General features: G+C 31.8%; 4 protein-coding genes and 1 pseudogene across 6 annotated transcripts; 1 reads left to right on the top strand and 4 right to left on the bottom strand.

The window, feature by feature from the left end:
- Positions 1–607: 607 nt before the first annotated feature.
- On the top strand, positions 608–1,809 carry LOC125832451 (phosphatidylcholine:diacylglycerol cholinephosphotransferase 1-like; annotated as a pseudogene).
- A 323-nt stretch (positions 1,810–2,132) lies between these two features.
- Positions 2,133–4,677, bottom strand: LOC125832371 (methyl-CpG-binding domain-containing protein 11-like). The gene is made up of 2 exons (XM_049511518.1): positions 4,334–4,677; positions 2,133–3,158 (listed from the first exon to the last, which is right to left on the bottom strand). The coding sequence occupies exons 1-2, from the start codon at positions 4,415–4,417 to the stop codon at positions 2,241–2,243; spliced, it is 1,002 nt and encodes a 333-aa protein (XP_049367475.1). The 5' UTR covers positions 4,418–4,677; the 3' UTR covers positions 2,133–2,240.
- Positions 4,678–7,415: 2,738 nt separating this feature from the next.
- LOC125832585 (uncharacterized) lies at positions 7,416–9,659 on the bottom strand. The gene is made up of 3 exons (XM_049511777.1): positions 9,180–9,659; positions 7,896–8,068; positions 7,416–7,506 (listed from the first exon to the last, which is right to left on the bottom strand). Exons 1-3 carry the CDS (start codon positions 9,657–9,659, stop codon positions 7,440–7,442), a joined length of 720 nt encoding a protein of 239 aa, XP_049367734.1. The 3' UTR covers positions 7,416–7,439.
- A 3,251-nt stretch (positions 9,660–12,910) lies between these two features.
- LOC125832679 (uncharacterized) lies at positions 12,911–17,660 on the bottom strand. Of its 3 annotated transcripts, none has more exons than XM_049511900.1 (6): positions 17,644–17,660; positions 17,452–17,521; positions 15,373–15,629; positions 14,619–14,709; positions 13,325–13,391; positions 12,911–13,194 (listed from the first exon to the last, which is right to left on the bottom strand). In XM_049511900.1, exons 2-6 carry the CDS (start codon positions 17,454–17,456, stop codon positions 13,141–13,143), a joined length of 474 nt encoding a protein of 157 aa, XP_049367857.1. In that variant the 5' UTR covers positions 17,457–17,521; positions 17,644–17,660; the 3' UTR covers positions 12,911–13,140. The 3 variants fall into 3 exon arrangements, with proteins under 3 accessions (XP_049367857.1, XP_049367842.1, XP_049367850.1); XM_049511885.1 differs by having other exon boundaries at positions 15,373–15,634; positions 17,644–17,654; XM_049511893.1 differs by lacking the exon at positions 17,644–17,660 and having other exon boundaries at positions 17,452–17,560.
- A 3,392-nt stretch (positions 17,661–21,052) lies between these two features.
- On the bottom strand, positions 21,053–21,754 carry LOC125832720 (uncharacterized). Its single transcript, XM_049511937.1, has 2 exons — positions 21,567–21,754; positions 21,053–21,260 (listed from the first exon to the last, which is right to left on the bottom strand). The coding sequence occupies exons 1-2, from the start codon at positions 21,752–21,754 to the stop codon at positions 21,053–21,055; spliced, it is 396 nt and encodes a 131-aa protein (XP_049367894.1).
- Between the last annotated feature and the right edge of the window lie 568 nt (positions 21,755–22,322).

The raw sequence follows: 22,322 nt of genomic DNA, 5'->3' as shown, positions 1-22,322 counted from the left end.
ACAATGTTTATGTTCTTAATTTTGATTTAGTTAATTAAATTATTGCTTATTTAGTTAAAGAGTAATCTATCTTATATATTCTAAGTGGTCGATGACAAATGGTATAGCTGAGCAGAAATTTGACAATTGACACGGTTGCATTGATTTATTACTTGGACTTTTATTTTGGTCTATAATTCCTCATTTTCTCTGATTTATTTTAAGTCATCAATCCAAACTTTTACTTAATTTACTTATAATTATAGTAAATTGAATTAGTTTGGTATAAATTATCGGTGGGAGTAATTGAATAGTAAGTATTTACCATAAGAATTAAACTAATAGCCCTTCGTTACAAGCATTGCCTCCTTTTATTCCTTGTAAACCAAATCTGCATATTAGTTCCTTATTTTCCTTCCATATCAAATATTCAACACCTCTTTGTTTGTGATTTTAGCTTGAAAGTCAGATCTGAGATTTCCTCAATAAGGATCCTTTTCGGAATCTCCGATTCCCATTAATCACATTTCGGAGAAAGACATATGCGGTTGGATTAATACAATTATTGGTAACATTATCGTGCCATTCGTCATGTCTTCGTTCATTCCAGGAAATTTAAAAGGCAGAAATGAACGTAGAAAATCTCCATCTTCGTTATTCTTCTTCATCTAGCCTCAACACTAGATCACATTGCTCCGTTTCCAATTTGAAAACATGGAAATGAAAGACGACAATAAAATTACTGACATGAAGAAAAGACCGCCCTCAGAATTCGGTGATTCAGGGTGGTTGAGCAATACATTTTTCATGAGATTGACGCCTAGGGATGTATTCGGTGTGGTGAAGTACCATCCTATACCGTGCATCTTCGCTACCACGTTGTTCTTCTTCATGGGCGTGGAATACACTCTTCATATGGTTCCATCTTCGTCCCCGCCTTTCGATCTGGGATTCATTGCTACGCGTCCCCTGCATCGTTTGCTTGATTCGAAACCTGCTCTCAACACTGTTCTTGCTGGCCTTAATACGGTACGCATTTTAAATAAAATGGTCACACAATTGATACCAGATCTAATAACATTTTTTTCTGGTTCTGTTTTACAATTTGTCAATTCATTGATTCATCTTCGATGCATACAGGGGTTTGTTGGGATGCAAATGGTGTACATAGTATGGGCTTTCTTAATTGAAGGGCGACCAAGAGCGACTATCGCAACTCTGTTCATGTTCACATGTAGAGGTATTCTTGGATATTCTACGCAGCTGCCATTACCAGAGGTAAGCAAAAACCAATAAATGTATACAAGTATCTTATTTCCATTTTGTTCCTTAACAAGAATAAAGAAAATTTCAGTACACGAAGCATCATGCATTCACGTAGGATCTGATTTTCCAGTAGGAAATGTGTTACACATTACTTGTTCAAGGCTCTGATTTTTTTCCGGTTTGTTAATGTAGGATTTCCTGGGGTCGGGAGCTGATTTTCCAGTAGGAAATGTGTCGTTTTTCTTGTTCTATTCGGGGCATGTTGCAGCATCAGTGATTGCATCGCTGGATATGAAGCGTATGCAGAGATGGAAATTGTCTTATTTATTTGACACCTTGAACGTATTGCAGACGGTGAGATTGTTGAGTACAAGGGGCCATTACACTATTGATTTGGCTGTTGGAGTTGGTGCTGGAATTTTGTTTGATTCTCTGTCTGGAAAATATGAGGAGAACAAGAAAAAGGAATTGCTTGCAGATAGTCCTGATGGCACTACTAACGGTGCGTTTCATAACTCGAAATTGCACGAAAATGGTGAATATTTAAGTGTCTCTGCGGATTAGAACTTTTCATTTCAGCATAGTCATCGATTTCATTCTTTTCAACTGTAAAAAAAACCTTTACTATAGTGTTGGTATGTTATAAATTTCAATTTCCCCCAGAAAATATTCAGTTATGAACAAATTGTGCATCACAAAGGGGCGATTCGAAAGCTTGTTACAGTCACGAGTCACGACTCACCAGACATGTTATAGCAAATAGAACTCTGCAAGTCACAAGTAATCTCCTAAAACATTCTACATCAAGGTTTAATAACGGATGAAGTGTACCACGACAGAAACAAATACATACACATAACGATGGGAGTATTGCAGTCCAGGAAACTACACTAAACTACCAGAGAATCGAAGTTTACTATTACAATAATCAAATTGAATCTAAAAGTCAGTAAACATGTAACAGGAAATGTCCTAAGGGTGATGCGGATGATGCATCAACAGCTAATAGGCGCAGGTGATTGATGCTGCTGTGAATGAACCAACCCTGGTTGGTTAATATTGTTATTTTCCATAGCTAAATCAGTTCCTTCCGTTTCTTTCTCCTCTTTTGGCCTATCTTCACTATCATTGCTGTGGGCATCCTTAGATACCCCGTCAATAGCATGTTCTGCTTGGTTGCCACTTCCTCCTATAGTGACATTGGTCCCTTCCGCAGCGAGTTCTTCTGGTTTGTTTGGAGACACCAGCTTTTCCTCAATATCTGCATTTTCTGACTTGTTCTGTTTACCAACATCAGCACTGTGAACTTCCTCAGATTCAGGCTCTGGCTTGTCCCCAGAGGGCAGTTCAGCACCTTTTAAGCACTCATCCTCTTCCGCAGCTTCCATCTCTTTCTTCTTCTTGTCCTCCATTTCAGCTTCTGCATTTTCCGACTTGTCCTGATTGCCGTCATCAGCACTGTGAAATTCCTCAGATTCAGAATCTGGCTTCACCGCAGGGGGCAGTTTAGCATCCTCTATGCGCTCATCTTCTACCACAGCTTCCACCTCTTTCTTCCCCAAGTTTTCATTTTCTTCTTTGGAAGATTCCATCCCTTTAGTTTCTGAACTTTCCTTCTCAGCTTTTGCAGCATCCTTTTCCTTGCTAACTTTCTTTGTACCAGATGATGTCCGGCGTTTTTTCTTTGGTGATTCAAGTAGTGAAGGTGGTCTCATTGCCTTGACCTTCTCACTGATCCTTGCTGATCTCCTTGGAGTCTCACCAGTACTCCAATCAAATTCTGCAATAGCAGGGTTTCCAGGATGTGCTTTGAGATACTGCTCCAACTGTTTGCGGTTTTTGACCTCCTCTCCTGTTGGAGTGATAAATACAACCTCACTCTTCTTTGGTGTACCCCCTTGCTTTGGCGTGAACTGCAAAGTGACAGAGGTAAAATATACGTCAGGTGTACATGTAAGCTACACAACAGCACATTTTGAATTCCCTTAAATAGGCCTACTCCTGTTGTCTCCCAAGAATGTCCAGAGTACACTACATAACGTACGTAGTCCAACTATCCATCTTCAGCACAGGTATAAACTACTCTCTCTACCTTTCACATGTAAGGTCAAGGTCATTTGCTGATTTCTTGATGATTGGAAGAGTTGCATTAATAGTGATAGACTTCACAGTTCTTAAATATAAGGCTAGACTCCCCTATCATGATTCTAAAGATGGACTATCTAAGCTGTCAGGAAAAATGTTAAAAGACCGCAACCAAAATATGAACAGGAACATAGGCTCTCTCTTTTCATCTTTTGAGGTTTAAAGACAAGGAATTCCAAGGGGTGACAAATAGAAGGATCGAGTTTTATGGTTATGACACAACACACTAATACCCCGGTCAATATTGGTTGGTTCAGGGTGTAGCCTAGCTGTTAAAATGAAGTGATTGAGAGCCATGAAGTGTAAGGTTCAAATCACAGCGGAGGCAAAAACATTAGGTGATTCTTTCCATTTATTCTAGCCTTGATGGATAGAGTTACCTAATATTTATTGTTGGTGGAAATTGACAGATATCCCTGAAATTAGTCAAGGTGCACGAAAGCTAGCCCGGACACCACGGCCTCTATTCTTCAGTTTATCTTTTATCTTCCAGTTACTAAAGTAACTATCTTAGCCCAAAGTAGAAGGTTGACAATCAACCTGTTCAGATCGCGCTCTTTTAGCTCATTTCATCCCAACCTTTGATTAGCCAATACAGTATAACTAATTATACTGCATCAGTAAGTTAACTAAGACTTAAAGAGGCAAATTTACTGAGAGATGCAAAGCTAATTGATGATGCTGCACTAAGTAACAGTGAAACTCCCTCAAAAAACCCAATTTTTCCACCAAGAAACTAAAAAAAAACTACTTTTATCAACCAGAAACATGATTATGCTTCCTACTACATGAATTTTGTGAACCAAAAGACAAAATAATTAAGCTGACCAACACCTATAAAAGTTCAAGCTACCATAGAACATGAATTAAGGTAAGCAAAGAGCAAAAAATTACAGGAACATGATGGCTACAAGCAAAATTGAGAAAGAAAATTATTGAGTACCAATTTTTTCCATGAAGGAGGTGCAGCAAGCTCCACCGACACAATTTCATCATCATGACTCCCCTTCTCCATAGGACTTGCCATCCTTAAAATTGACCCAAAAAAAAAAAAAATTCCAACTTTGTTTCAAGCAAAATTCAGAAAGAAATTAAGACAGAATTTCAACTAAAAGTTTGTGATGAGCATGTATGAAGTTGCAGTAAAGAGGTTGTGTTTTTGCTTAGATAAAACTTGGCTGATAGCAACCGCCACGCCGTGAAACAGATAGACCACACGTGCCACGTAGCCAACTTTCAAGGACAAACGAGCCTTATCAGTTAACACATCCAAACCGACAATTTTCTCATATGCTCTTTCTAAGTCATAATACATATATATAATTCTTAACTTTTAGTTTCAACGAACAATTATGTCATTCAACTTTGAGTGTCCACAAATAGGTTCTTAAATTTATATAAAATTGAACAAGTAGACACATTTGTCCTACATGACATAATACATGTAGGATGTCACGTAGGACACAAATTTTTTATGTTGTGTGTCATGTAGGACGAATGTGTTTATTTATTCAATTTTATACAAGTTTAAATATCTACTTGTGCACACCCAAAATTAAAGTTCATAGTGTTTATGTATTATGCCTCTTTCTAATCCTCCTCTATCTCATTTTCTCATTTTACCTAACACTTAATTTAACATGATCTTTAAGGAAAATAAATATATAATATTTTAATTTAATATAAATTTTAGATATTTTTGTGATAATAAATTATTACATTCAAGATAAAAATATATTTTATAATAAGTTAATTTTAATTATAATAAAATGATTTTTTTTTTGAAATTGACTAAGAAAATCAAGTGTCACATAAATTACGTGACATCCTTTTCTTTTTAATTCGTCTTAAAAAATATCGTTTTATTATAATTAGAAATAATTTAACTTTAAAATTCTATTTTTAAGAATTTTTACCTTTGATGAAATGATTATCAGTCAGTTAAGTATCTAACAATTGTTTTAAATCTTAAATTTCAAAATCTTTCTTTTTTTCTAAATATCGTACCTAGTCAAAGGATGTGACGTAAATAAGACAGAGAGTAATATACTTTTTAAATAATCACACAAATCTTATGCAATATTCAAGTTCAAGATCATAATAAGGCATTATATATAATGATAAAAATATCATGCCACACAATCTTCTTCGAAATACAAATGATTTGATTTATTTTATAATTAAAAATTTCTAAATATCTTATCCTAGATGTGCCAAATGGCATATTCGAAGGTGAAGATTCGTTAGTTTAAAGTTGTTTCCACTAAATATCTTCAAAACAAAGACATATTTTAAAATTTTAAAAATCCTTTATAGAAGGTCCTAGATGTGATGTGGACACTTATGATGCTGTCTATTATTTCCCATCCTCGACAAAGAGCGTGCCGTTCACGCAAGATTTTCAGTCGTTAGATTTGAGGTGGTGTAATGCACGCTCTATGGAGAACCATTTCGTACGGCCTGCGGGGGAACATCAAACATGGGACCCGTGGTTAATGGATATGGATTCGGATATGGGTTCCCCCAATTATGCGCTATTAATCGAATTGGAATATGAATTTTACGTCCGGATACTCGGACTTTATCATATTTTAAATTTTTAGACATGACATATGAATATAATAATTTTATGATTTAGGTTCGTTTGGTACGGAGGATACCTCCTTCGTTTCATTTTATTGATTTGTTACGGTATTTTTATAAAATAAATATTAGAATTTATCGTCTAAAATAATTATGTAGTTGAAAATCATTTTATTAAGAATTTAAATGAATATTTTAAAGTTAAATTATTTTTAATTATAATAAGGTGACAGTTTGATTGGGATAGACTAAAAAGGAAAAAAATAAAATTGATATATATAGCGTATAAACAAGTTTGAGAGTTCATATGGGTAGTGACGGAGCCAGAATTATCAATAAGGGGTTTAAAAACTGAAGAAATAGACACACGAAGTAACCGAAGGAGATTCGACATCTACTATATATACCTAAAAAATTATTTTAACTATATAAAAATAATATAATTTTTCGTCGAGGAGGTTCGGATGAACCCCTTATGTGGCTCCGCCACTGCATATGGGGTGTGGTTTAGATCTTAACAAAGATTTTCTTATTGGTTCTTTTAAGTATGCGTTTATGTATACAATTTTATATGATAAATTATGATTTTAAATATAGTTTCATATTTAAATTCTCTAAAGCATGATTTGAGATTTTAAACTTGTTATTTTTTATAAAATTATATATATTTGAAAATTTGTAATTGTAAAATATTTTTTTTATAAAATGAACATGAAAATATACGATTAATCAATGTGACGGCCTAGGATATTTTGATATCCTATTTATGGATTATGGTATTATAGTTCATTCATTTGATACGATTCTATAAGAATTGGAGAAATTTCAATGTATATCTTGTGAAGGTTTTGTGAGTATGAGAAAAAATAATTAAGAAATTCAAATTGCATATCTAAATAAAATTCAACTACATATTTATTTGATTTCAAATCATGATTTCATATCAGATATCTAGACGGACCAAAAAAATAATAACCAGCAGAAAAAGAAGAAAATAAAAAGACAATCTGGAGTAGGACTTAATTGTCACACTTGGCTCAGAAACAGTCATCGGTCAGGCCCATAAATTGCCAGTTTGTTTAAGGATGAATTTCCACTTTCTAGAGCCCAATAAAGGATTGCATACACTCCCTCTTTTCCATTTATGTGAAATTTTTTAGATTATGAGAGTTCAAACTTTTAATTTGATCATAATTTCGAAAAATAAATTTCACATGTTTTAAAAAGTCCAATTAAAAGTAACCAAAAACCATTATGATCGAATTCGTCCACTATGATTCGAATAATGATAATTTTTTTAATATTCATTCGACCTCGTGCATTATTGTCTTTCGAATTGTGATTTTTTTAAACTTAAAGTGTTCATTTAATTTGACGAGTGACTAGTTTTTAAGTGTCTTTCGAAAACAACTTCTCCATCTTCACGAGGTAGGAATCCGTGCATACTATAATTCCACTTAGCTCTTTTACTTCAATTCCTCATCAGTCTCTTCAGCATCCCACAGGAACCTAGCATATGATGCCACTACATAACTGCGCAACAATAAAAACCCATGTATTATAATTAAAAGCAAGTATGCTCTCAATAAATATTGAATTTCAATCACTTAATTCCTTAAGATTAATGATTTACTCCTTCAGTTTCAATTTATGTGACATTTTTTGTTTTTCGAGAGTCAAAACTCAAAATAGTTTAAATTTGATCAGAAATTTACACGTGGAATTTTCAATTTTTTTTGAAATGAAATTTATATATTTGTTAACTACATAAAAAGTATTATAAGTCACAATAATCGGTAATTCAAAATAATTAAAAAATATATGATAAATTTAAGATCAAAGATAAATTTGTTTGAATCTCAAAATTCGAAAAATGTCATATAAATTGGAACGGAGTAATTATTTTTTAAAAAGGTTTATACCAATTATGAGGGTCAAATTTAACAGCTTGATCAAAATAAGCATTGGCACGAGATGCATCTTTTTGAGTTAACCATATTAGATCTGCATAAAGTGATAACACATTCCCATCCCTTGGATTTACCACTACAGCTCTTCCACAATATTCCTCTGCTTTTACTAAATCCCCCTTAACCTGTTTTTTCAAAAACATAATCTCCATATTAATTACACTTATTTTGATAAAAAACAAATCATATTTCAATTTGATTGTTTGACTAATCATGAAATTTTTAAAAGTAAAGAAAATCTTAAATTAAACACATATAAAATGTATTAACTTTTTTTTTAATTTATGATCTTAAAATTTAGGAGTATTTACCAAAAAGGAAAGAGTGCATCTTTTTAAATTGATCAAAAAGAGAAATTAGACAAATAAACTGGACTAGAGAAAACAATATTAATTTTCTTTTCTTTTATTTTTATTTGTCCATTATATTAAAATATCCATTTTTACTTGTAAAGTTAGGAATTCAAGAAATATTTACTACTTTATACCTATTTTACTCTTATTACTCCCTCTGTCCCTAATTACTTGTCCACTTTTGCATTGACACACCTATTAAGAAAACAATTAATGACATAGTGAGTTTACCATTTTACCCCTATTAATTAAAAGTGGATGAAAAGTTCTACATTTTTCAAAGTAATTAGTCATTTAATTGAGGATATAATAGGTAAAAAAAATTTGTCTTTTCTTGATTTGTCAAAAAGAACAAGTAATTAAGGATAACTATAAAAGGATATCAATTTTTGTGGCATTTTTATCTTTAGCGCCTGTCTCAAAAAGAGTCTAACACTTCCATTATTAGAAATAATTTAAGTATTTAACGTTGACTCTGTGCACGCTAAGTAAAGAATTGTCACGTAAAGACAAAAAGAGCAATAAATAAGGATAATATAGTAAAATTACTATCTTATCCTGTCTCTTAAACATGAACATGTAATCATAGACGCGAAGGAAATACTATCTCCATTCACTTTTAATTGTCATGATTTTTTAGAGCCAAACGATAAGAATTTTAAATGTTATGATGTATTTTTCATCATATTGATATGTAAAAAATTGCAATTTATAATGTTTTTCGAATAGTTTTTGAATATCTAAATTTTGTTTAAAATATCGAATTAGTGTAATTTGATTTAACTTTGAAAATTAATCAAATTGACTTTTGAAAAACGCAACATGACAATTAAAATTGGACAGAGAAAGTAGTAGTTATGAAAGATATAATGTTAATTCATACCTCTTTCAAAAACCTTGCGTAGTTTGCAAGTAAAAGTGCATTTCTCGGGTAAGTTTTGATCATTTTCTTGTAATACGCTTCTGTATTTTCATTCCCATGCCAACCATTTGAATCATCAGAACCTGAACCCGAACCCGAACCAGAACCATCTCCACCTCCGCCACCACCGGTCCACCGCCCACCACTGTACACTTTACCTCCGCCTCCGTCTTCCGGTGCAGCGCAATAATCCTCCGTCGTCTTAACTTCATCATTATAAGTTGATGATGATAATTCTATGTTGGAATAAGAATTCCTTATGCTTATTTTGTTCATGGGATTATTGTTTTTCTTATGATCAGGGCCGTCCATTTCTCGCATATTGCAATTACAGTAATTTTCATCATAATTAAGCTGAATGGACGTTGATAATGGGGTCCTGACGTTGGATATCCATGAATTAAGTATGCAACTCGATGATGATGAGCTTCTTAATAACATTGTATATTAGGAGAGAGATATCTTAGTTACATCCACAATTTTATAGCGGAGAACGTTACTACTTTCTTCGTAATCTTTTGACTTGATACATAATTTAAGAAAGTAAAAAAGACTTCTGAATTTTATGCTCATAAACTAAAGATATGTCAAATACACATATCACGTGGAGAGTTATAACTGAAAAGTTGACAACAAAAAAGAAAGATAATTTTTTTTGAAACAGACTAAAAAAGAAATGAAAAGAAGAAGGTATTTTCTTCGATTCAATTTGACTTGACATTGAATTTAATGCAATAGAGAAAGAAAACTCGATAATGAACTTCTTAATAACGTGATCTGCTTAGAGATGGAACAAAATCAGGTGAGCTTCCCTGCCCATAGAATTAGGAGAATGATACATTTAATTAAATTGGTGTCTCTCTTTGGAAAAAACATCTAGGATTTTATAGAGGAAAAAACCACGCCCTCCCTTCCTTTTTGGTAATTGTCCATTTTAGATTTTGCATATTTTTAAGAAATTAAAATTAACATGATCATTCGAGTATTATATTCATATTGATTGATGTATAGTTAAAAATTGTGAAAAATAATTTTGAAAAATACTGAGAATAAAAACATTATTTATATATATAGTTATACCAAAATTGATAAAGATAAAATAATAATATATTTTTTTAATATAATGAATAAATAAAACGAGTACTTCAGTAATTAAGGACCGTTGAAAAGAAATAATGTGGAACCATATAATTGCTTCATGTGACGAACATATCACAGTATAAGTGATTTTATTTAAGCACGGGCACACGAATTTATCACAGTATAAGTGATTTTATTTATATAAATATTTTATTTTAACCAAATATTTATAGAAATATTACTGTATAAGTGACTTTATTTTTATACAAGAATAAATAAGAGTCCGTTTGGATTGACTTAAAAATTGGTCAAACCTACTTTTAAGTCAGTGTTTGACTTCTAGAAGTGTTTGACAAATATAAAAAATAAATTAAAATATGTTACGAAGTGTTTGGCAAGGTAAAAAATGACTTAAAATTAGTCAAAAATGACTTAAAATAAGTCAGAAACCAAAAGTAAGTCTCTCCCTATTATTTTTTTTTTGACTTAAAAGTCATTTCAATTTGACTTAAAGCTATTTTTTTAAGTCAATTCAAACGGGCTCTAATTACTGTAGTGCCCATTATTGATTTGATAAGTAAAACATTATCTTTGCATCCGGAGATTTGACGCTCACGATTTAAAATTTATAATATTTTATTAAATAAATTAGTCATTTCGACAACAACAACAAAAAAAAAGTGAAGCTTATCAACACTTCTTTATTTAATAGACAATTGTTTTTTTTAGTTTCAACAGTTATATTCTATCCAAATATGTATCTGTTTATTTATAAAATTAATTTTAATACTTAAAACATATTCCGTCCGTTCAATCTATGCGACATTTTAATTCATATTCAAAGAATAAGTTGACTAATAGATGAATCTAATTAAATTAGTTTCGATCACCTCAATATTTTAAAATTTAAATTTAAATATATATTTTTATTCAAATGGGAAACACACCCATGTTGGATGTTGCTTTGTGATACCATAGATGTTAATTATTCTTATATCAATATAATGAAAAATATATATTTTAAAATATTATGAATTCTAAAATTTCAAAACATGCTACATAAATTAAAATAAAAAGAAGGTCGACTATTTACAATCAACTAATCTAAATATATACTTCCTTTATTCCAATTTTTGTGGCACTTTTCATTTTTCGATAGTCAAACAGTTTAAGTTTGACCGAGAATTTACGCATGGAATCTTCAATTTGTTTTTAGATGAAATTTATATATTTGTAAACTACATAAAATGTACTATAAGACACACTAATTGATAATTTAAAATATTTAAAAGATATATGAAAAACTTACAGAGTCGCTCTCTGCTTGTTTTACTTGTTACATTACATCCAATGTTATTCCGACACCATTCATGAACCTCGTGGGTTTTGCTTTGGACATTTCGACGGCCCACAAATTGGGGGACGGCCCATATTCATTTTGGCATCGCTTTCTCAACAAATTGATGATGAGCAACGTTAGATTGAGACATAAATTTAAGTTAATCAACAAAGTTATATTGCTTGAGACATTATATTATATAATTTTTTGTTGGACAAGGCCATTTCACCTTTTTATTTATGTTAGATTTCTCTGAATTAGTTATTTCCTTTTGCCATGTTTGATTGATTAATATCTCAAAAAACAAGTTATTTAAGGTTCAAAAGTCGCGAATAATGAACTTACTCATCTATGTTTTTCCACTTAACAAACGCCATTTTTTTTCGTATAGGGGAGAATTTTGATATCTTGATGCACTCATATATCACATCACACTATCAACATTAAATTAAAGTCATATGAGTTTTTTTTAATCTTATTATCGTATGAATTTTATGAAAAATGTTTTAAAGTCTTCTAGTATATTTTGACTTGAGGCTATCAATTCTATTGAGTCATCCTGAGAGTAATAAAGGATTTTTAGTTAATAAATATAATCTAAATGTTCACATATATTGTACTTTAAATGCAACGACGACACGAACACAAAAGTAGGAAAAGAGGTCCCTCTTCCAGGCTGAATACTAACATCGAATTTTTTTTTTTGGCACAATCTATTCTGCGTTCCATATTGATTTGTCCCCTGGATTGCACTTATTCTTCATTCAAAAAGGGCCAAAACATATAATAGTTTTAATTGACAACAACGATGGAATATGTGTTAACCTAATTATCATACCGTTCTCGTGCCATTATCTTTACAACTCACACCATAAATTTCTGATTTCTCTGTGTATTCTATCAATATCCTTATTTGTCTAAACTTAACTCACATCAATCAATCGATCATGCTTCTTTGTCGGATTGGTCACATCATAATTATCTAGGTAAGTTTACTTCCATGATAAGATAACAAGAGGTGAGAACAAGAACAACCACTCTCGTAACAGAGGAAGAGGTAACTTTGATGACATCAATGCCAAGGGTCTATCAAAAACAATCTCTCTACCGAAGAGGTAACTAACCCCTCTTGGTGGAAGGTGATTGCTTATCGATGAGATAACTACTACTTCAAAAGAGAGTTTCACAAATTTGGTTGGCTTAAATGTGGAAGATCCAATGGTGTAAAAGATCGTTAAACGAGTTTTCATTCTTTTCCCATAAGAAAGTAACATCTGCTGAAAGAACCAGACGAGAGTCATCAGTTTTTATAAACGTCAACGGGTTTCCTAGCACAATAGTTTGTTTGAATGTACAAAAGGTAGGTTACATATATATATCTTTACAAATCACCTCATATATCCAGAAACCTCTTTGTCACGAAGCAAATCAAGTTTACATCATCCTAATAAGGCTACTACTCTCCCTTGACGATTCGTCCGCAACCTTAGCTTGCAACACATCTCAATCATACATTCCTTCCTGCTCCCAAACATCCACAAGAAAATCTACCATTTCCTGTTCGTTTTATATGATGAGCCAAAAACAGTTAAATAAAGCACATGTTTAGAACGGCTGGAAAGTTGAATAGAGCACAGTATGAAAAGCATTCAATACATTTTAAGCTGTTTTCAACAAGCAAACTTACAGCAAGTGGGATACGCTTGAGAAATGGCTTGTTGCTCCCCAGCAGACTATCATAAGTAGCATTCCAACTGCAAAAATAAAATTACTATTGAAGTATGATCCATCAATAGAAAACATTTAATTGAGCAAAGAACAAAATATCCAAGCGTGATTATTCCTCAAAAATCCATGCTGAACATCTGAATTCCATACCCATGCAAATCCCGGACAAGTATCATCTTCTCTGGCTTCTGCAGCCTTTCCTCTTTCAGTTGTTAATCTTAATCTAGGACCAACCTTAGGAAAGTATTTAGACATAATTTTGACCTTCCTAGCCCAACACTTAATGGAAATCCTAAAACCATCACATAGAAATTGATACTACAGAAGCTGACTATAGTATTGTCTAGTTAAACAACTGATAACATATCGCCATGTCAAAGAGCAACACCTAAACTCCAAGGAATGTTAAGTTTGTTGAAATGTATGACCATCTTATCTAAAAGCATAAGTTGTTAGAGAGAGAACACTTATATTGTTTAATTATATTCTCAACACCCCCCCTCACGTGCGGGCCAAATTTTTTTTTCAAGGGCCAAGCACGTGGAAATTCTTTTAGATATGGGTGGCGGTGAGATTCGATCTCCGGACCTCTGCCTGCTCTGATACCATGTTGAAGTTGTGTGACCATCTCATTTAAAAGCTTAAGTTGCTAGAGTGAGCACAAAAGGAGTTTTATAGAGTTTTGACTTTTAGAATTAGTTACAAAAGGTCTCAATTAAACAAGATCACTGAACCAAAAGGTCTTCGATCCAACTAATAGACTGCTGAATATACTCCTTTGGTATTCCAACTCGCCAAATAAAAATCAATCCTATCAGAAGTAGTTTCGACTCTTTTATTTGGATTTAGTTTGTTGAAGAGAGAAGATGTAGTGAAATGTTGTCCAGTTGCCATGCCAGAGCTCTAGAATGCTACATTTTATGATCAGAATTCAGACACTCAAATACCTATACAATAATACATGCCAAAAGATATGCACCAAATCCAGTAACATATCTACTTCAAAATCAGGCCTCAAGCACCTTCCCCCCAACACAACCCAACCCAAATAAGTTTCAGCCTAGCATGATAACTGATTAATTTCTTCATTTTTAATCAAAGAATTAAAATTTAGGACAAATTGAAAACAGATCATGCCTCGGTTAATGAGAACCTAAAACTTGAAATACTACATCATTTGTAGTCAAATTATAGTAAGACAGTGTGGGGTTCTTGAATTATCAGATAGTTCGGTAAAAATTATAACATCTAACCTTAATTTGGGTTCAAGAAGCTGTTTTGGTTGCTTCTCGGGACTTTTACGTCCGACCCACTGCTGTCTGATTTGGTTCCAGCGAATAAATCCTGATAAAAAAGAACTAACTGCATAAGTTAACTCATAGAAATATATTTTTTCAAAAACCTATTGGCTGATCAATCTTACTCTTAGGACCTTTTTACACAGACACAATGAGCAAGTTCACAAACTTCTAAAAAATCTCCGAGGGCCAAGGGGATTAGCAGGAACTATCTGGAACATCCAGATTCTCAAGAACTGGTATTTGAAATTTTTTTAAAAAATTACTGATATTTAATAACAAGTAACCACTACTTTATCAACAACAAAAAAAAGTACCCACAAGATTTACCAAATGCAGCAACTTTCTTGCCACATATTTGCTCGTCAGGTCTTTTTGTGTTGAAGACTACCATAAAACACTAGGGGCATTGTAGGGAACATTTCTAGAAGAATAATGACAGATATGATCCATGGCTAACCAGAGGTCTAACGCACCAAAAAAGATAAAGAGAGGCACCGGGGAACAAAGGAAAGAAAGAAATTTATTGCTGAAGCATGAGTACTGCTTTAGCTGTCGAAAGTTCTCATTTGACAATTGAGATCTCTTATACTAGTGATGTTGAATAAAGAGTTTTCAATGAAAACATCGTGGTTCATCTAACAACCAGGATAACAAAAAAGGCATGGAATGATATTAAGTTGTGAGCAAGAGAAGATCCAATACCTACCATGATTTACAAATTCAGAATGGTTGTTTGTATTTGCAGCGCCATGAGCATCAGGTGTCTGAGTAGATGTACTAATTGACGAGATGCTTCCTTGTGATTGAGCTGCACTGTAGTTGTCCATGTCACGCGTACTGGTTGTCCAAAAATCCGCCGACAGTTTAGCTTTATGTACTAAATGATCTAGATGTTTCTTCTCATTCAGAGGCTCATGAACTGAAGAAATTAATTTGATTTTACTAACGGACCCCAGACAACCACTGCACTGTTACAAATGACATTTGTTCTGTAAGAATCAATTAGGATACATATACGTAAAAGAGACATCTTCTAGTCAGAAAATTCAAAAATAATTTCCATGGCACGTAAACAACGGAAAGGATAAATGGCTATAGGGCTAGCAGGATATAACATTTCCACCTCATTAGGATCGACTCTTCCAGAGATCATCAAAACAATATAGATCTCTTTCTTAATGAGGTTTAGAGGCTATACTACTACATATAGTTCATTTGGTTATTGCTTTAATAAGTTACAGACTTATGGAGCACATACGAATGGACAGATTGGGATTTTGGACTATGTGATGACAAGGTTAGTGTAACACCAATTACTAGTAAACATTCTTCTGTCATTGAATGGACTAGATTTAAGCAAATAGCATCAAGATTAAAGTTTGATTACCTTTTGATGTAAATAACTCTGAGACCTACATTTTGAGGAAAGTAATTGTTTTAACTACTGTAAACTCCTAGACTAAATCTTCAGAGACAAGTGAACTACATTTTTGCATTTAAAAACATGTTAATAATGGTTCTAATACCAAATTATTGGTATTGAAGAACAGAGAAGAGAAGAATAAGAGAAAAGAGTATAGATGAGGAGAAGTTTTGGGAGAAAACTAGCAGATTGTATTATCATTTATCATGGTGCAATACAAGTGTTTGATTGAGCTCTAATACTACCTGCAACGTCCACATGAAGTATGCTAAAAATGAAATAACAGGAGAGAAGAAATTAAATTAGGAAAAGAAAATGCTAACTTAAGCTGACAAACTTTCCCCCGACAATTAGCTCTTACACACACTTTGAGCTAATTATTAGCTTAGCCACTAATTCCGTTTCAAGTTTTTCAAAAAGTATCAAAATTATATGAATAAAAAGTTATTCTGCATCCCTCAATTACCATCTTTTGGTCCACCATTATTCACAATTACTTCATAAAGAAATAAAAGAATCGAAAACCTAAAAGTTATAAAAACACATCATTTCTGGATTACAAATTTTTGGGAAAATTAGGTACTTCCCCAGTCATTGATTCATTTCATTATTTCATAGATGGGCTTTCACAATGTAAGACAGTGGAAGCAAACGGGCAATCGGCTGCCTAAAGGACCCCATTTGTGGTTGAAGGTTAAGTTTATTCTCCTTCCTTCAATATATCTCACTCCGCTATGCTAGAAAACTGAGCAGCTTCAGTTTATTACCAACCTCGAGTTCAACAACCATTGGGTAAAAACTAAAACTTACTCCTTTCCTTAAGCAATCCTATCCTTTTCTTGCTTTCTTCTTGTCTTGAGCTTTTATAGAACAGCTTTATATCAGGTATAGTTGGTTAGGATGAAGCGTTAGTAGATATAACAAGTGTGCCGGGCTTTCTTTGCTGCTTTCAGGGTATTTGGAAATATATTTAGAAGTCAAAAAAGAATAATTCTAACTCACTCATGACAACAACAAGCCTGGTGGGTATTTGGAAATATATTTAGAAGTCAAAAAAGAATAATTCTAACTCATTCATAACAACAACAAGCCTGGTCCTCAAGGCCATCACTATTCAAAGTTATAATTTCAATCAAGAGCACCTTAACCCTAAACTAGTTGGGTTAACTATATAAATACTCTCTATCCATTTATATTGAAGCCCAATTCAGATGATTGTCATATACTCATAGATAAAAATTCTATATCCTTTCCTCAGGAACCATGTCTACTCAAACGCCTAACCAAAAAAAAAACCCTAATTGAATAAACCAAAAATAAAAAATAAAAATTAAGCTATGATAGAGACCAAAAATACATTACCCCATGCATGCGATTGCGATGAATTGAATGAACCAAGCTGAAATAGATCCGATTAGAAACAATGCTGCCACTATAAACAACGAACAGACGAAAATAAAAAAATTCACAGGGCCTGCTATAAAAAAAAACACCAAAATGTTTCAAATTCTTACACGAATCGCAGGGGAAATTTAAGGCAAAGAGATGAAATACCTTAAGATTGAGAGAGAGAAAGTCGGAGCAATCTCTCTCCGGGGAAAAACCTTCCAGAAAATTGGTCCGGTGCCGGAATGGTGAAATTCCCTTTCAATTAATCATTAGATGGCTATTTTATTCTGCTTATATCGTATTTATATACATGATCAGCATGGATTAACATTATTTTATTTTTGGGCTCATGTTGATTTCTTTTTAAAAACCGTTGGTAATGATTGGTACGAGATATAAGGTATAATAATTTTAAGATAAAATATAGGGTTATTTTATCTCAATTACTATATTTTATTCTAAGTTTGACCGGAAATATTAATAGTCCTTAAATTTATTTTATTATAACATCTCATATGTAATAAAATAATTTATTTTGAGAAAATTAGTTACGAAAATAACTTGTTCCTAATTAAACAGCTTCAATAAAATTTAGGAGATTTACGTAAGTTAGTTCATAAGAAAATCACCTAGCTATGCTATAAAGAAAATATTATTAATTTTTATAGTAATAAAAATGAAAAATACAAAATGTAACTATCCCCAACCCACTCTATATATCTGTCTCTCTTATTCTTTGTATTTTTTTCTCACATTTCTCTTTCTTTCTTTATAATTTTCATTAAAAAATTTCTCTAAATATTTATATCTTCCAATTGTTTGGAATTCCATTCAAATGATGAATTATTTTCATAAAGACAAAACTATATTTGATCTTATAGTTTTAATTAAATACAAATTTATCTAATAGACAAAAAGAGAGGGTGCTTCTTATCCTTTTTCATTTTCTTACTTTTCTAAAAATAGCGGTCTAGTTGGAGGAATCTGTGCCATTGTTGGGTTTGAACAGAAATTAATAATTCAAACCAAAAAAATTATTTACCTGTAACTGATTATTGATTTAGCAATTTGATCATAGTTTTGATTTTGTTTTATATTGGGTTATCAATTTTTTAAAGTTTTGAGTTTTTTTCTTAGCGATTTAATTGATAATAATAAACTATATTCATACCAGTTAATATATAGAGTCGTTGACTTAGGAATTAGTATCATGCTTTCATTTTTTAACAGTCTCAAACTCTCGATTATTCTATAATGTCCTAGTATTTTCTTTTGCAAGATACAATCTTTTAACTCATGTGCATGGTTCATTTGATTTATCACTTTTTTCTAAACTGATTTTCAATGATTTTTTATGTACGAAATATTAAAAGTCTAAACATATAACTGAACTGATAATGATCAATAGACAATAAACCCAATAATTGCACTACAATAAAAACACCTTTTAGCGGCAATAAATATACATATTAAACAAACAGTGTTAAAGTATTTACCGACATTAGTTAATTGCCATTGGATCCAATGTCGCTAAAGGCTTTAGGGACATATACAAAGAGTGTTAATTGTCGCTAAAAGTACATATTTAGTGGCAATTAAGCTATTGCCGTTAATTAATTACTGCTACAGATCATTTTTGATGTAGTGTTGGTAAGTTGATATATTAACAATTTAGCATATTTACAAATTGATAAGTTAAACCGACAAACTTCAAAATCGAATCAAATCCATCGATACACAACTCTATTTGAAAGGCACCAATTTATCATTCCACTGCTAAGAAAGAGTTGTTCGTTTTTCTGTGAAACTAGCCTCATACAGTCCACTCCGCTTTTAGCAATCAATTGGGTCACACGATCCAACTCTAAGGCTGATAGACATTAGCCCACCAAGCCCAATCAGCTAGGACAGCCCAAAGTAGATTTCTAATTCTCTATTATTCTTTTAAAATTAAGATTATATATTTTTAATCTGTTGTAAATGATGACTATACTTAGAAAATTGTCGCTAGTGGTGCCTTTAGGTTGTGTTTCAAGTATTTATTTATGTCTTAATTAGAGGTGTCAAATGATCGGTTATATTAAATTTGAGAATGTTAAAATAGATTTAGTTAATAAATAAGTAGTTCATCGCTTAAATATCAATTGGTATGAAGCTTGTTAGATGGAAATTAATTTAAAAATTAGGTTATAATTCAATCCGTTCAATTCTTACTATATTTAAAATTCAATGTTTGTTTTCTTATAGTTTATCTGAGTAGCTAATAAAATTTATTTTGTGGGGTGACTTTCCTTGAATGAGAAATTAGGACGAACTTGTTAGACTAGGGGCTAGAGTTGACGTCAACTTCCTTTTGTGTATAATATTTTGGTATAAATTTCCTTATTATTATTATATAACACACGTGAGAGTTCAGATGATAATACTAGATTTTGTCTATATCTTACAACTGTTTCAGCATCATATGAAAATTTCATTTGTATCAGTAAAAATGATTTATTTGCCAGCTTTTTTCACTATGTTTCCAAAAATAAAAAATAAAAATAATCTGCCTTAGGTAAAATTATCATAATATGATTAACCTCCAAATTTGAAATCATTGATTACCACAATTCATGCAGTATAAAAAAACATGAAACCTTGTGATTTAAAAATAAAAAATTCAACAAAGCATCATTTTTTAGTCAATAGATGTTTTATTATCTTTGCAATGAAAAGAATAAAAAGGTAAAGAAATATAATACTTTGTTTTGTGGGAAGGATAAACACAAATAGTCTTTGGATAAATATTTAGTGGCAATAGTACCATAATAAGTTATCCCTCCCAATGGGTGGTATAATAATTCCATCATAATTTGTCATGGGATAAACTTATTAGATGACAAAACTACACTTCAAACCCTTTGATTATCACTTTTCACATTAACCAAGTATATTCCCCATGTAAATAGCACAATCTTTTGAAATTCTTGCTTAGTTTTGAAGAAAAAAAATAAACTTCACACTTCCTTATCAATTGCTTCATGATTTTGTGCTCTTTGGTTTCATTTATTTTTATTATATTTATGTATAGTCATCCATGTTTTAGACATAGTTCTATTTTGCTTTCTTCCAATGCTTCCTGCTAGTATTTGGAATGAGTTTTAACCGTGTTGCTCTCTTTGGTTATTATTTTTAGTACAACAAACCAAACAATCAATAAGAAATAATGTTAGAATAATTAATTTCAGCATAATTTATCCCAACATAACTTATCACAGCATAACTTGTATTCAAACCAAACAAAAAATGTATTTGTACCAATAAAAAAATAGATTTCACGTATATCTCAATCAAAAAAATCTAACTCGAGAAATAAAGATAGTTTAAGATCCTACGAAGAAATTAAATTATCCTTGTACGGTTGTACCACCACAAAAAACATAAGGAAGAACTTAATTTTAGGAACAATCGTATCTGAATATACAAAACATTCTAATGTAATGTTCATTCATCACGATTTACTACCAAATTGGTTAGAACCTAAAATTTCTTCTCTTAATTGCTCTTTGTTTTTCTTTTCTTTTATACTTAATCAATAAGAGAATTCCATGCGATGCACACTCTCTTTGAGAATTCCACTACTGTACAAAGCTGTAGGATTTGCTGGCATATCCAAAATCTTCTTCCCACAAGATTTTCTATATAGTCTTCTTCTGTACTCCTCGCCATTTTTGCCTGAATCTCTCACATCTGCAGCAAAATGAACCCTTTTCTTCTTCGAATTCATCTTCTTTTCACCTGTCACAGTTATACGATATGAATTTTGATTAATTATATTGACACAACAAGACTTTAGAATTTACGATATCAGAAATATTATATCAATTTAATTTAGAAAATTAATCAAATTAACTCAGATAAGGAAAAGAATCTTGATAACTCAGATGTTTGACTATCTGAACTTTCGATGAATATTCGAGTCCCCACATATAATCCCATCCCTACCAACCCCAATTTTACAAACAAACAAAAAACGTTAAAAAAAAGAAAATGTAGTAACCTAATTTTCCAAGAAGTTTGGAGAAATAAAAATGGTAAGTATTTATTTACCTGAAGATAAGCAAGATTTGAGAAAAGTCTTTTTGTGTGGAGAATTTCGATCATTCTTGGTAACTTCAAGCTCTGCATTTGGAAAATAATTTTCCCGAAGAAGATCAAAGAGAACGATAATGCCGGCTGAAACGGCTACAGCTGTTGCCAAAAAAAGGGCTTGTGAGCCCATCGAATAGGACATAGCCGGTTGGCTTGCAATTGATACTTGTTGTTGCAGTGAGCCGTCAGAGAGAAGTTGATGGATAGAGTAGGTTGGAATCTGGATATGATCGGCTTACTCTTATATATATATGGAGTGTATAATAAATGTACAAACAAAAAATTAAATATAGCTAGTATGAATTTTTATTCAGTCAATTAAAGTTTGTTAATCATAAATAGTGACGTTGAATTCCCCATTGGTCATAGGTGAAATTTTCCTTTCAATTAAAAATACTTATAACCATTTAATTTTAAGTTAAACAATAAAAAAAGAGTCAAAAAGTTAAAAAATATTATATCTGTTTACCTTTACTTGTCACTTATTCTTAAAATAGATTTTCATTTTTATTTGTCACTTTTGACATTTCAAGAATAAACAATTATTCTTTTCCATGTTTTACCCTTACGCGTTAAATACTTATTCTCTAAATCATTTTTAAGACCTAATATTAAACATCATTTAATAGGGATAATTTGGTAAAATACCTATATCAATAATTCTTTTTTAAAAGTGTACATGTCAAGTCAAACAGTGATAAGTAAAAATA

The sequence above is a fragment of the Solanum verrucosum genome, unplaced genomic scaffold, assembly GCF_900185275.1.
Source record: "Solanum verrucosum unplaced genomic scaffold, falcon-dt-bn FXZP01000102.1, whole genome shotgun sequence".
Taxonomy (NCBI): Eukaryota; Viridiplantae; Streptophyta; class Magnoliopsida; order Solanales; family Solanaceae; genus Solanum; species Solanum verrucosum.
This window is presented reverse-complemented; position numbering and strand designations above follow the sequence as displayed.

Coding starts and splice junctions, on each gene's coding strand:
- LOC125832679 (XM_049511885.1), bottom strand. Junction 14,710..15,372: donor TTCTGAATTTGTAAATCATG/GTAGGTATTGGA, acceptor CTTTTTTATCAG/GATTTATTCGCTGGAACCAA. Junction 13,392..14,618: donor CTTCTTGAACCCAAATTAAG/GTTAGATGTTAT, acceptor TTATTTTTGCAG/TTGGAATGCTACTTATGATA.
- LOC125832585 (XM_049511777.1), bottom strand. CDS start 9,659: ATGTTATTAAGAAGCTCATCATCATCGAGTTGCATACTTAATTCATGG. Junction 8,069..9,179: donor ACGCAAGGTTTTTGAAAGAG/GTATGAATTAAC, acceptor TTGAAAAAACAG/GTTAAGGGGGATTTAGTAAA. Junction 7,507..7,895: donor AAATTTGACCCTCATAATTG/GTATAAACCTTT, acceptor ATTGTTGCGCAG/TTATGTAGTGGCATCATATG.
- LOC125832371 (XM_049511518.1), bottom strand. CDS start 4,417: ATGGCAAGTCCTATGGAGAAGGGGAGTCATGATGATGAAATTGTGTCG. Junction 3,159..4,333: donor CTCCTTCATGGAAAAAATTG/GTACTCAATAAT, acceptor GTCACTTTGCAG/TTCACGCCAAAGCAAGGGGG.
- LOC125832720 (XM_049511937.1), bottom strand. CDS start 21,754: ATGTCCTATTCGATGGGCTCACAAGCCCTTTTTTTGGCAACAGCTGTA. Junction 21,261..21,566: donor TCTTGCTTATCTTCAGGTAA/ATAAATACTTAC, acceptor TATAACTGTGAC/AGGTGAAAAGAAGATGAATT.